We start from the raw sequence: 13,986 nt of genomic DNA, 5'->3' as shown, positions 1-13,986 counted from the left end.
TTGATTTCCGTCTTATATTAGAGATAAGAGAAATTCTTGGACAGCTTTTACCAGAGTTTGCCACTTGCAAAATGTTATATCTCCTTTTGTTTGTATCAAGGTCATTTGGGATACGCCACAAAAAGGGAGCAAACATGTGAGTTTCGATCGATGAAACGAGTGTTGTGATTTGTCACCCGTACAGGAAATACTGTCTAAACGACAATGTTTGTTTTTCAAACACGTGAGCACAGCGATACAGTGAAACGCTCATTGAGAAAATACAAATCCATCTGCAAACAAAATCCTCTTGGAAATTTGCCCCTCATACAAGAGACCGTATGTGTGAATTCATTACTGTCCGATACTATTACAATCTCCTGCAAAAGTGTTCTGTTTATATAATTATAAGAGATAAACAGGCCTGAAAACAACATTGTATTGTTGCTTTCATTCAGTTCTAAAGTGTCCAAGACGTATTGTTTAATATTGTATTGTTGTACATAAGCGTACGAGACAGGGAGCAAAACCTGAAATTCGGCACAAATGATACAGATATTCGAGCAAAATGTGTTAACCTGAAACTCCGTATTTCCATCATTCTATCCTCAACATTAGTTGTAATCCATTTAAAAATGCACAGTGATTCGTTTGTAGCCGTATATAGCTGTTTGGATAGCAATAAATGTTGTTATCCAGATTCGTGCATTTTCGTTTAATTCGGGCAAAAGCCAACTTGCCCCCCCCCCCCCCCCCCCACTTCCCCTGCAAAAATTGAGAGCCCGTACGTCTATGTTATTGTACATGTAATAGTAAGTGATACTGTGTCTAACTATATATATAGTCTGTTCATTCGAACATATATATTTCATTCTCTAAAACTATGTCTTTAAAAGGACATTCCTGAGTTTGCTGCAACGTTTAATACGTTATCGACTATGTGATCCTTTTTAACAATTGTAATTACATATCAAATATATTTTTCTGCATAAAATATTAGTGGCTGTATATTAAACGTGATTCTGATCGTTCTAATATTTTTACTAGGTTAAATTTCATTTTATTTCCTAAAATATTATTTTTTTGTACGTACGAAATTATTTGAAGACAGAATCCAGTTTGGGCTTCTTACAAATATGAAGACGACCTGAAACACAATGAATATACATACACTGATATTCTAAACAAGAAAATATATTTAATATGTAAGTTTAGTCGTAGAAATATTTTATTAGTCGGAAACATCTTACAATGCAGCAAACTCAGGAATGTCCCTTTAATCAAAGACCTTAGGACAAAATTGCAGTATATTATTTACTTCAAAATTTAGCAATAATGTCAATAAGAGTCTTAATATTTATTCGCTTATTCTCAATCTCCCTTTCCCCTTTCACCGTCTTATATCTATCAATCTGTATAATATTTGTATGTGTCTGTAAAATTGTTCTCCATAACACTTGAACTACAAAAATTATCCATAAAGAAACTTAATAGGAATCGGACTCGTTTATCCTCAAGTGAAAATTTCAATAGTGATATTAGGCAAACTTTATATTCCCAGTATTATACTGTTGCTATGGTGCTTAGTTATATAAATTTATTAAAATATATTTCACTAATGCAAACTTAAACACAACTACATTTTTAATACTAGTAAGCTCGCGTATTATCTGTCGCCCAATATCGTCAACTCACAAGACTTGTCGCAAGTATTGTCGCAATTTCTAACACTAAACTGTAAACAACCGTGTTATTTTAACTGCTGTAGATGCTATCTATATATGTTGTTGTTTGTTTGTTTTTTGTTTGTTTGTTTTGTTTTTTGTTTTTGGGGTTTTTTTGGCTGTCTTTTAGGGGTATTTTATTTGGATTTTTCGTTACTTTATGTATTATGCAAGTTGCATCCGGCTTTTTGTTAAGTGTCCTTTTCATTTTGCAACTTTGGCTTCAAATATAATGAAGATTGTTCATCTCAAAATAAAAGAGACTTTGATTTAAAAATTGGACTCACATGTGCGGATCAACATTCCCAACATGTGGAAATCGTGCATTTGTTTTGTTCAATAACCCGTGACATCACCAGCAGCATCCTGACACAGCATGCACGTGCCACACGTGTTAACGTGAGGACTAAGCGCTCACATGTGTTCTATTGCAATACAACAATAGGGAGAAATATTTTTGTTGAGTATATATATAGAAGCTCGACTTCAGTGAAACTGCTATGATTTATACATTTAGATATTTGATGAATATAAGAGGTATTTAAAAATATATATATCAAAGATGATCTAAATGACAACAATCGGCCTCGGTGGCGCGTGATTAGGCCATCGGTCTACAGGCTGGTAGGTACTGGGTTCGGATCCCAGTCGAGGCATGGGATTTTTAATCCAGATACCGACTCCAAACCCTGAGTGAGTGCTCCGCAAAGCTCAATGGGTAGGTGTAAACCACTTGCACCGACCAGTGATCCATAACTGGTTCAACAAAGGCCATAGTTTGTGCTATCCTGCCTGTGGGAAGCGCAAATAAAAGACCCCTTGCTGCCTGTCGTAAAAGAGTAGCCTATGTGGCGACAGCGGGTTTCCTCTAAAAAACAGTGTCAGAATGACCATATGTTTGACGTCCAGTAGCCGATGATAAGATAAAAAATCAATGTGCTCTAGTGGCGTCGTTAAAGAAAACAAACTTTACTTTTAAATGACAAGATAACAAATAGGTGGCAGTATTTGATCAGTCTTATTCAATATATGTTTGATATATGCTTGACATCTACAGAGGTCACCGAACAGCTTATGGCAAAACTCATTATATCCTTTGTTCAAAATTAGTAATAAAAATCAAGTATTTTCTGGTGTGCAAGTAACTCCTGCCATGCACCGTTCCTACGGTGTGATAAACACCCGTGTCAGTCAAAGATGGCGTCCAAGAACATATATTAATACTCCTTCTACACAAATATTTGTGTAAATAATTTCAGTTTGGTTTGACATAAGAAAAAAAGTAAAGATGTTTTGGAAATAAAACAAAATACTACTTATAGATATATAACTTGTAGTAAATCCCATAGTATGAAAAAGGGCGTTCCCAGTGGGACGGATTATAGTATGGTCACACTCACACATACTCCATAACATCTCACTGATAGTGTATGACCTTTCCCTTTGCAAATAATCTCCATGGGAGTCGTGTGATCCAATGCTGTGAATGTGGCATCCATTAACGGCTTGTGCACAATTAGAAAAATATCATTTCGTTTTAAATTCAGTTATGACTTAGTTCAGTTTTTCCATCTTGAGGGACACCAGTATACTCGTCCATTGGAACACCAGTATACTCGTCCATTGGGACACCAATATACTTGTCCATTGGAACACCAATATACTTGTCCATTGGAACACCAGTATACTCGTCCATTGGGACACCAGTATACTCGTCCATTGGGATACCAGTATACTCGTCCATTGGAACACCAGTATACTCGTCCATTGGGACACCAGTATACTCGTCCATTGGGACACCAGTATACTCGTCCATTGGAACACCAGTATACTCGTCCATTGGGACACCAGTATACTCGTCCATTGGGACACCAATATACTTGTCCATTGGAACACCAGTATACTCGTCCATTGGGACACCAATATACTCGTCCATTGGGACACCAGTATACTCGTCCATTTGGGACACCAGTATACTTGTCCATTGGAATACCAGTATACTCGTCCATTGGGACACCAGTGTACTCATCCATCGGGACACCAATATACTCGTCCATTTGGGACACCAGTATACTTGTCCATTGGGACACCAAAATACTCGTCCATTGGGACACCAATATACTCCTCCATTGGGACACCAGTATACTCGTCCATTGGGACACCAATATACTCGTCCATTGGGACACCAATATACTCGTCCATTGGGACACCAATATACTCGTCCATTGCGACACCAGTATACTCGTCCATTGGGACACCAGTATACTCGTCCATTGGGACACCAATATACTTGTCCATTGGAACACCAGTATACTCGTCCATTGGGACACCAATATACTCGTCCATTGAGACACCAGTATACTCGTCCATTTGGGACACCAGTATACTTGTCCATTGGAATACCAGTATACTCGTCCATTGGAACACCAATATACTCGTCCATTTGGGACACCAGTATACTTGTCCATTGGGACACCAATATACTTGTCCATTGGGACACCAGTGTACTCGTCCATCGGGACACCAATATACTTGTCCATTTGGGACACCAGTATACTTGTCCATTGGGACACCAATATACTCGTCCATTGGGACACCAGTATGCTCCTCCATTGGGACACCAGTATACTCCTCCATCGGCACATCAGTATACTCGTCCATCGGGATACCAGTATACTCGTTCATTGGGGTACCAGTATACTCGTCCATTGGGACACCAGTATACTCGTCCATTGGGACACCAGTATACTCGTCCATTGGGGCACCAGTATACTCGTCAATTAGGACACCAATATACTCGTCCATTTGGGACATCAGTATACTCGTCCATTGGGACACCACTATCCTCGTCAATTGGGACACCAATATACTCGTCCATTTGGGACACCAGTATACTCGTCCATTGGGACACCAGTATACTCGTCCATTGGGACACCAGTATACTCGTCCATCGGGACACCAGTCTACTCTTCCATTGGGACACCAGTATACTAGTTCATCGGCACACCAGTATACTCTCCATTGGGGCACCAGTATACTAGTCCATTGAAACACCAGTATAGTCGTCCATCGGCACACAAGTATACTCGTCCATCGGGACACCAATATACTCGTCCATTTGTGACACCAGTGTACTCGTCCATTGGGACACCAGTATCCTCGTCCATTGGGACACCAATACACTCGTCCATTGGGGCACCAATATACTCGTTCATCGGGACACCAATATACTCGTCCATTGGGACACCAATATACTCGTCCATCGGGACACCAATATACTTGTCCTTTGAGACATCAGTATACTCGTCCATTGGGACACCAATATACTCGTCAATTGGGGCACCAGTATACTCGTCCATTGGGGCATCAGTATATTCGTCCATTGGGACACCAGTATACTCGTCCATTGGGACACCAGTATACTCGTCCATCGGGACACCAGTATACTCGTCCATCGGGACACCAGTACAATGTGGCTTATTTTTCTTTGGAATAACAACCTTTCTATCTTATAGTCCACACAAATAGACCTAAAATGTATCAGCCTTTTTGTTTAATTAATAAAATCCTCACCTTTTATTAATATCACTGGAATACTTACATGAGTAAATTAACTCATGAGCAAATGTACACATGGGAGTAACTTTTGTGCATGCGTTTGGGGCTTTAAGGGTGAGCAGGGACGTTGTCGTCCTGAAAAACAAAACGTCGCCTAGTCTGAACTCCGAATGGACAGACAGACGTAAACGCATTTGTACTGAATCTGAGCGAAAAAAAAAACCTATTCATAGTAAAAAACGTATCTCTGCACACTGCAGAGTCGAAACAGATAATACGTTATGAGAAAAATTGGTTGGATGCGCGTGACATCTGTATCACTGACAGACAAATGATGAACTATATATGGATACTTTTCCTTTGATTTTAAGAATTCTATTCTGGACAGATTTCACAGATATTTGAGAATTCCACTTGGAGACATACTTTTTCCATAGTGATTTCTTACTCTGAGTTCTCTACGAGCCTTAGCCTTAGCAATGCGATAGGCATTCAGGTTATCATCACTAGGTTCACGTTTGAGCCTTTCAATGGTCCTGTTTCGCTCTTTGGTTACATTATTGCAAGTATCATTATTATTTGTTGAAACTCTTTGGTACAACTGAAGTCTTAGAAATAGCTTCATTTGCAATGTCCTTCAAAACAGAAGTAAACGTAGACATGAAATCGTAAGCATCAGCAAAGTCAAGACTGTTGCAGACGAGTGCTTCATAGATGCTAAAACTGGCCCCAGTTTGCCTTCGCAAACAAACTTCCATCGTTGAACTCTTTCGTTCTCCAACATAACTGGAAAATGGTCACTACCACAATGGTCCCGCCGAAAGTAGCTCGAGGTGACTTAGTTATGGTTCGCAACAAACCGTCATCCCATGTTGTACTTGCATCCAAGCTTTGATGATCATGTATGGAAGATGTGGCCCGAATAAGGATTTCCTTTCATGTGCAGTCATGCGTGGAAAGTAGGTCGCGATAAACTAGTTATGATACGCGACACCCCACCGTCCCAAGTTGTACTTGCATGCAAGGTTTTATGATCCTATATAAATTCATAAGAAAGATATACTCTGTAAACAAAATGTTTACGGACGGACGGGCAGCACCATACCATAATACGTCCCGTCAAAGACGGACGTTTCAAAAATGAAAAAAAACTACTTATTTGTTATTGTTTAAATAATCTGTTTGTACAAAAATCGTTTCTTTCACATTTTTCTCAAAAGCTCTAAAATTAGCTGTTAGGCAATAAGCTAAGAAGCTGACGATATTATGTTTTGAACCCATACCAACTCGAATAAAATAAATTTGCAAAAACAATCTCAATGTAAATAAAAATAAATATCTCAGCAAACTGAAATTATATTCCTTAGTTAAATCTCCTTTTTTGTATACAATTATAGCAACTGGCGGAACAGCCAAGGTAAAGGAAATGCACACGCAGTTCTACATTGAGTCCCCATGTACTACATCATCGATTACTAGTGATTCGGGTGAAACAGCCACGGTAGGCTGTTCCAGCATTTTGTCTGCACCCTTGTATTAAAAAACCGGCCTCGGTGGCGTCGTGGTAGGCCATCGGTCTACAGGCTGGTAGGTACTGGGTTCGGATCCCAGTCGAGGCATGGGATTTGTAATCCAGATACCGACTCCAAACCCTGAGTGAGTGCTCCGCAAGGCTCAGTGGGTAGGTGTAAACCACTTGCACCGACCAGTGATCCATAACTGGTTCAACAAAGGCCATGGTTTGTGCTATCCTGCCTGTGGGAAGCGCAAATAAAAGATCCCTTGCTGCTAATCGGAAGAGTAGCCCATGTAGTGGCGACAGCGGTTTTTTCTCAAAATCTGTGTGGTCCTTAACAATATGTCTGATGCCATATAACCGTAAATAAAATGTGTTGAGTGCGTCGTTAAATAAAACATTTCTTTCTTTCTTTCCTTGTATTAAAAATGAGATTTAATCTATACAATTTGGTGGTAACAGACGAGGCACTTTATAGAGATTCTGGAATCAACCACTATTATCCTAAAGGCCCATTCGTATCTGCACTGTACGGAGATACGGTCCTGATCACGGATATCGGTTTTGTCGTTCAAATTTAAGAAACTTTTTTTTTTAATGTAAAAATACTTTTCTGTGGAAAATGTTAGAGGAGTTAATATTGGTTAAAACTTAGTAATACGTATTATATGAGTTTGAGAGCGGGATTTAGCTCAGTCGGTTGAGTGCTCGCCCGAAGAGTTTGCGTCGCAGGATCGAATCACTTCAGTGGATCCATTCAACTGATTGGGTTTTTTCTCGTTCTAACCAATGCACCACAATGGTTAACGGCCGTGGTATGTACGGGTGTGGGAACTCTTTTTATGAGCCCATATCCTGAAATAGGTTCAGGCACGCCCATCTCGGATCCGGTCTCTGACATCGCTAGGTATGGCCGTAGTATGTGCTTTCCTGTCTGTGGGGGAAATGTATATAAAAGATCCCTTGCTGCATTATGAAAAAAATGTAGCGGGTTTCCTCTGATGACTACGAGTCAGAATTACCAAATGTTTGACTTCCAATAGCCGATGATTAATTAATCAATGTGCTCCAGTGGTGTCGTTAAACAAAACAAACTTTAACTTTATATGAGTTTGAAACTTGTAGTGACATGCCAATTCGTCGGTTCCCGTTTGACACAAACCGACTATATGGGGGCGGGACGTAGCCCAGTGGTAAAGCGTTCGCTCGATGCGCGGTCGGTCTGGAATCGATCCTCGTCGGTGGGCCCATTGAGCTATTTGTCGTTCTAGCCAGTGCACCACGACTAGCATATCAAAGGCCGTGGTATGTACTACCCTGTTTGTGGGATGGTGCATATAAAAGATCTCTTGCTGCTAATCGGAAAGAGTAGCCCATGAAGTGGAGACAGCGGCTTTCCCCTCTCAATATCTGTGTGGTCCTTAACCATATGTCTGACGCCATATAACCGTCAATAAAATGTGTTGAGTGCGTCGTTAAATAAAACATTTCCTTCCTTCCTTCAAACAGACTATAGAATGAATGAATGTTTAACGACACCCCAGCACGAAAAATACATCGGCTATTGGGTGTCAAACTATGGTAAAATGCAAGAAAATCAAACAGACTATAGATAATATGGCATTTGGTTCAGTTCACTTGAAGTGCAGTGATGTTGTTCAGTTTGGAATTGACATGTAGTTACTGGGGAACAAAGGGATTGCTTGTCCACCACATGAGACACAAACGGCGCACTGTCTTCAAGACACGTGACCGAGCTACACGAAGACATGCAGTCTCTTTGACTCCCGTCGAACTCCTTGTCTGTCGGGGTCGGTTGACACAACATTGTGTTTGGTACGGATATATATCAACACTACATTGGTTTACATTCTCCAGTTCATCAATACTTTCCAAGCATTCAAATGTTGCCAATTACTTCAGTACAGAATACTGGCATCAGCATTCGTGATGAGTGACCGGCCTCGGTGGCGTCGTGGTTAGGCCATCGGTCAACAGGCTGGTAGGTACTGGGTTCGGATCCCAGTCGAGGCATCGGATTATTAATCCAGATACCGACTCCAATGGGTAGGTGTAAACCACTTGCACCGACCAGTGATCCATAACTGGTTCAACAAAGGCCATGGTTTGTGCTATCCTGCCTGTGGGAAGCGTAAATAAAAGATCCCTTGCTGCTAATCGGAAAGAGTAGCCCATGAAGTGGCGACAGCGGGTTTCCTCTCAAAAATCTGTGTGGTCCGTAACCATATGTCTGACGCCATATAACCGTAAATAAAATGTGTTGAGTGCGTCGTTAAATAAAACATTTCTTTCTTTCGTGATGAGTGTTCACAACAAGTAAAATCGCTAATAGTAATTGATGTTGTCATTACCTTTACTTTACTTTACTTTATTTCGGGACACTCAGGCTGTCAACCGACAGCATACGGGGAATTATTGTGCAAATGGTATTTACAGTGACAAAACAATAAATAAAAAATGAAATTAGGAGCAACAGTCTTTCTCTCATAAGCGTACAAGACGGGGCAGGGGGGGGGGGGGGAGGGGGAACTACCCTCTAGTACTGGAGCAAAATATCAATTTCGGGTAAAAATTATACAGATATTCGGACAAAATGTGCTAACCTGAGACGTTTTTTCCATGTATTTCCATTATTCTACTCTCAAAATATAGCTGTATGGCAGTAATGCTAATATCAATAACTGTTGTTATCCAGATTCGGGCTTTTTCGTTGAATTTGGGCAAAAGCCAGCCAAAAATGGGAACCCGTACGCCTATTCTCTCTCTCTCTCTCTCTCTCTCTCTCTCTCTCTCTCTCTCTCTCTCTCTCTCTCTCTCTCTCTCTCTCTCTCTCTCTCTCTCTCTCTGTAGTATTAGTCTGCTGCAACATCTTTATAATCTTTGTAATTCAGTATTGATGACGTCTATAACAAATCATAACCATAAGTTAGACAGTAAATAGTTTGTTTTTTAATGTGCTGGTATGTCGTTAATAAGCAATGTCTTTGCAGTCATTTCCATAACAAATTTGACACGGTGAGGTGAAGGTCTTTTAGACCAATTAGTTATGGTTAAAAAATCATATTCTAATGTGACTTTCACTAAGTTTTCCTCCAATGTAATGCTTTAAAGACATTGATGACCAACAATGCGAGTTCTAAATACCACCACATATGCTGTTAGTCTTTTTAATTGGAATCTGTCCCCTTAATCAGTGTAAACATACAATGGTTGCAATAAAGATCGTAATGTACTGTTTGTCGGACCTGCCAAGCAATTGTAGTCAAGGTCATGGCATAATTATACACTCACAATTCCTAGATTATTACTTCTTGTTTCTTATGTTAGGTGATATTATCATGATTTGAAAACCCTGTGTGGATTTCATCCATAGAATATTTTCATCACCCATGCATCGAATGAGCTCTGAAAGTCATAACAGTGTTTGGTATTGTGCGTGTGCATCGTGTGTGTTTGTGTGTGTGGTGTGTGTGTGTTTATCACATATGATCGCTGAAGCCATGCTGGGTGGACGTGGCTCAATCTTATCAAATGGTCGTAAAATGCTCATGTGGTGCAAAGAAAGACAAAAGCAATGTTCTAACCAGATTGTCACAGTTTCTTTTTCTCCACCTTGTCCATATATTGACTTTGTGCGAGCTGTTTTCTCTCTCTCTTGTCAAACAGGACTCCTAGTTTTCAACATGGAGATTGACACAAAGTTTCCTACAGAAACGAGTCACGTGTTGAGGCAGCAAATTTGCATTGGCGCGTAGTTCTCTCCAGGTCCCCCAGTGCCTGCTTTAGTATGATCCTATGTTCAATATTATCTCATTCCTTCGCAGCTTTCTCGCGGGATGCGGACCTCTATCGTCTGCCAGTAGCATGAGCAGGCGACTCTGGGATATAGGGTCAGATTCCCACCAAAGGATCCAGAAAGACATGCCTTGTTTCTGGACTGCTCTGCAACGGAGAAAGTAAGTCGTGCTTATTGTTGTACTCCTTTGAGATATTCTTAGTGCAACAAACTAATTATTTAAGTTAATGACTCTCTGAACAAAGAGAATTTTTTTTAGAGAAAATGTTAGCAAGAATTTCTTATTTGGAGTCCTTTGACGATCCTGTTTTCCACATTTTGAATATTTAGATGTTCTGGTTTTTTTTTTTTTTTTTTTTTTTTTTTTTAAAACCCACTAATTTCTTTTTGTATTATGTTTTAAGGATATTTAAGATCCTTTGTGTAGCATTTTTTCTTCTTATTTTTTTTTTTTTTAGTAGTAGTAGTAGTAAATCTTTAGTTTCAAAAGAATCATAATGTAATTTAAACATTATTAAAATTAATTCACCGAAGTAATTAATGTTGAAAATACATATATTTTACTTTATTTTCCTTTTAAAATATTTAATGTAATAAATAACTGATGCATTTAATTTTTATATTTAAAATAAAATAAATTAGAGTTGAGGTTAATTTTTTTTGGTTATTTCTTGTCATATGTTTCCCAACTAATTGTATCGTAATTGCTAAAACTACTTTGGAGGTTTTTTCTACTTTTTTTCTATGAAAGGTAATGTCCTACAAAACAGGCACTGTTATAAGCATTGTTTTGTATTATTTAATTCGTAACTTCTTAAATACCAGTAAAACTGGTTTTTTAAATACACAAATACATAAGATTTGTTTTGAAGTTAATGAAGTAACAATTTCTAATGTAGTTTTTGTTTTTTATTGTTTGGAAAGAAGACCAGTTTTTGTTTTTTATTGTTTGGAAAGAAGAACAATTCTGGTAACATAGACAAATCTTTCTCTAAACTGTGTGGTCTTTGTTAGCTGCATTGTTCATTTCAGTATTTAATCACGACCATTTTTGTAGTAAAACTTTTAATGTCAAATAATATTAACAATTAATACAATATAATACGAATGTATTATTATTAGTTTCGTTAAATCGTTACTCTGGATATCTAAATTGTGCTTGCCAAAAATTAAGAAAATTGGTTAAGGCTACATGTTTAGTGTAAATCCTTTATCTCGAACTATTAAGTCATAACTAATATTTTCAAGATTGCGTTTTATATATTGAACCCTGTATTACTAATTGTAATTTGTTTAAAGTTTTTTCGAGAATCAGACCATACCTAGAAAAAAGGATCAATCCTAATTTTGTTTACTGTATTATTATTATTTCGATTTTTCATTATTAATATGTAGGTGAAAAGAGTAACAATATATATTTTTTTTTAAATGGCTGTGCGACCCTACCCAAGTTTTGTTTTGACACGTTCCAAGCCTAAACTTGACCTGGATATTTAGTTTTATCAAAACCTCGCACATGTCGTATATAACATATGTAGTGTACCCCTGTTTTTATTGAAAACATATTTTATTCCACATACACATTAGCATTGGGCTCAAGTTTTCCAACTTACGAGGCCCTCCCTTTCGTATTGTTATGACAGTGTTAGCTATGGTGTGTATTTTAAATCAAATTTAAGGATGCAACAATGCGCTCCAAACCGTACTTCGATATCTGGTGATACAGCAAACCCGTATTGCAATACGTATTGCAATGCAATATTTATATTTCTTTTTCTAAATGAAAGCAGATGGAATAAGTAATTTAATTAACTTTGTGTATTGATTATAGCTGATATGCTGGATCATTTAGTCCATAATTTATTCCAATGTGATTCGGGATGGGGGCTTATTTACAAATAGAGGCCTATTTTCTTAAATGCACTGGTAAAGAGAAGACTTTTTCAAAAACAGCCTATTTCTAGTAAAATGTGTTACAAGCATACAATAACGTATAAAACCCGCGAAATGCAAAAGTGTCCTGCGGTGCGCGGTATACCGGTTTATTGTTTCAGCACTATGTATAGGTAATGCAAAAAGTGACAGTTAATAGATTTCATGATAATCAGAACAGTAAAATCACGAACAAACAAACAAACGTGAACAAAACGTATTAACGTTTTTCGCTTCACAATTTAAAAAAAAAAAAATATTCAATAACAATAAAGTATATAAAAATAACAAAAGCTGTTGTTCCCTACAACCCTTTTGAAGTAAATGAATGTCAATGGACAATGTGTTTTCTTCATTTAGCAGTATATGACATCACTATAACATTATTAGCTAAAAACATTTTACGTTTTTATTTGTGAACAGTTTACATGTTTTGGATATAAAATATTACTTACTGCCTGATTACTCATGGTGTGCCTAACTGTATTATTGTCTTATAAGATACAATAAAATAAGGGTATATTAAAATGTTGTTATACATATACAATTTGTTTTAAACTATTTTGTTTTAGACTTAAATAATTATCATAGTGTCATATTTCTCTGAAGACAACAAAAAAACCATTCCAATAACAACATGTTTACCTTTATTTGTGATACGATCTACCCGACGTATAATTGTTGAAACTCTTTGTTCCAGCTCCTTTGAAGATGTGACTGACAAATGGAAATATTAATTGTTATTAATTATTATTTAAGAAATGTTTCTCATTATAGATTTTATAGATAAATAGAATTTTGGTTTTTTTAAATTACTTTTGAACGTGAATAAAAGAAACTCACAGGCAACTCAAAAATCTCGCAAATCGAGAAACTCACAGCTAACTCGAGAAACTCACAACCAAGTTGAAATACTCTCAAATCGAGAAACTCGCAACTAATTCGAGAAACTCACAACTACCTCGAGAAACCAGCGACAATCTCGTGAGACTTGTAACAAACTCACCCAACTCTCACCAAACCTAGTCAACTGAAATAGTTTATAACCAATTCAGAGACCTTATTATAGCCAAATAAAACAAATCATAGACAAATCAAATAGTCCATTACAAACAGGCCGCAACAAACTCAAAATACTCACAACCAAGTTTGATGACATGTAAAAACGCGCTGCAGTCATAATGACATACGGACGTAAAATAATATTCACTGAAGAGAAATCTGAAAACGAGTTTTTAAAGAGCACTGTAATTATCACATCAATTATCGATACTCTAAAGTGAATTGCATGACTAGACCTACTGGACTGTATTAGCCGAGCTCGTCGATGCGGTAGCTCGCTTGTGTCAGGACCCTCTTACCTGTACAGCACAACAAGCACATTCCTCGCTGCAATCAAAGGTCTGATAAATGACTTTTTGAGGTGAAGTGTTACGTTGTTGGGAACACTTGCTGGGGTC

General features: G+C 37.9%; 1 protein-coding gene across 1 annotated transcript; it reads right to left on the bottom strand.

The window, feature by feature from the left end:
* Positions 1 to 3,246: 3,246 nt before the first annotated feature.
* LOC121374662 (small proline-rich protein 3-like) lies at positions 3,247 to 3,663 on the bottom strand. The gene has a single exon (XM_041501771.1). It carries the CDS (start codon positions 3,661 to 3,663, stop codon positions 3,247 to 3,249), a length of 417 nt encoding a protein of 138 aa, XP_041357705.1.
* Positions 3,664 to 13,986: the final 10,323 nt, after the last annotated feature.

This window comes from Gigantopelta aegis, chromosome 6, assembly GCF_016097555.1.
Source record: "Gigantopelta aegis isolate Gae_Host chromosome 6, Gae_host_genome, whole genome shotgun sequence".
NCBI classification, from domain to species: Eukaryota; Metazoa; Mollusca; class Gastropoda; order Neomphalida; family Peltospiridae; genus Gigantopelta; species Gigantopelta aegis.
Note: the sequence above shows the minus strand (reverse complement) of the source record. Positions and strands in the feature narration are given on the sequence as shown.

What these genes read in the sequence shown, in the direction of transcription:
- LOC121374662 (XM_041501771.1), bottom strand. Translation starts at nt 3,663, where the DNA reads ATGGACGAGTATACTGGTGTCCCAATGGACGAGTATATTGGTGTCCCA.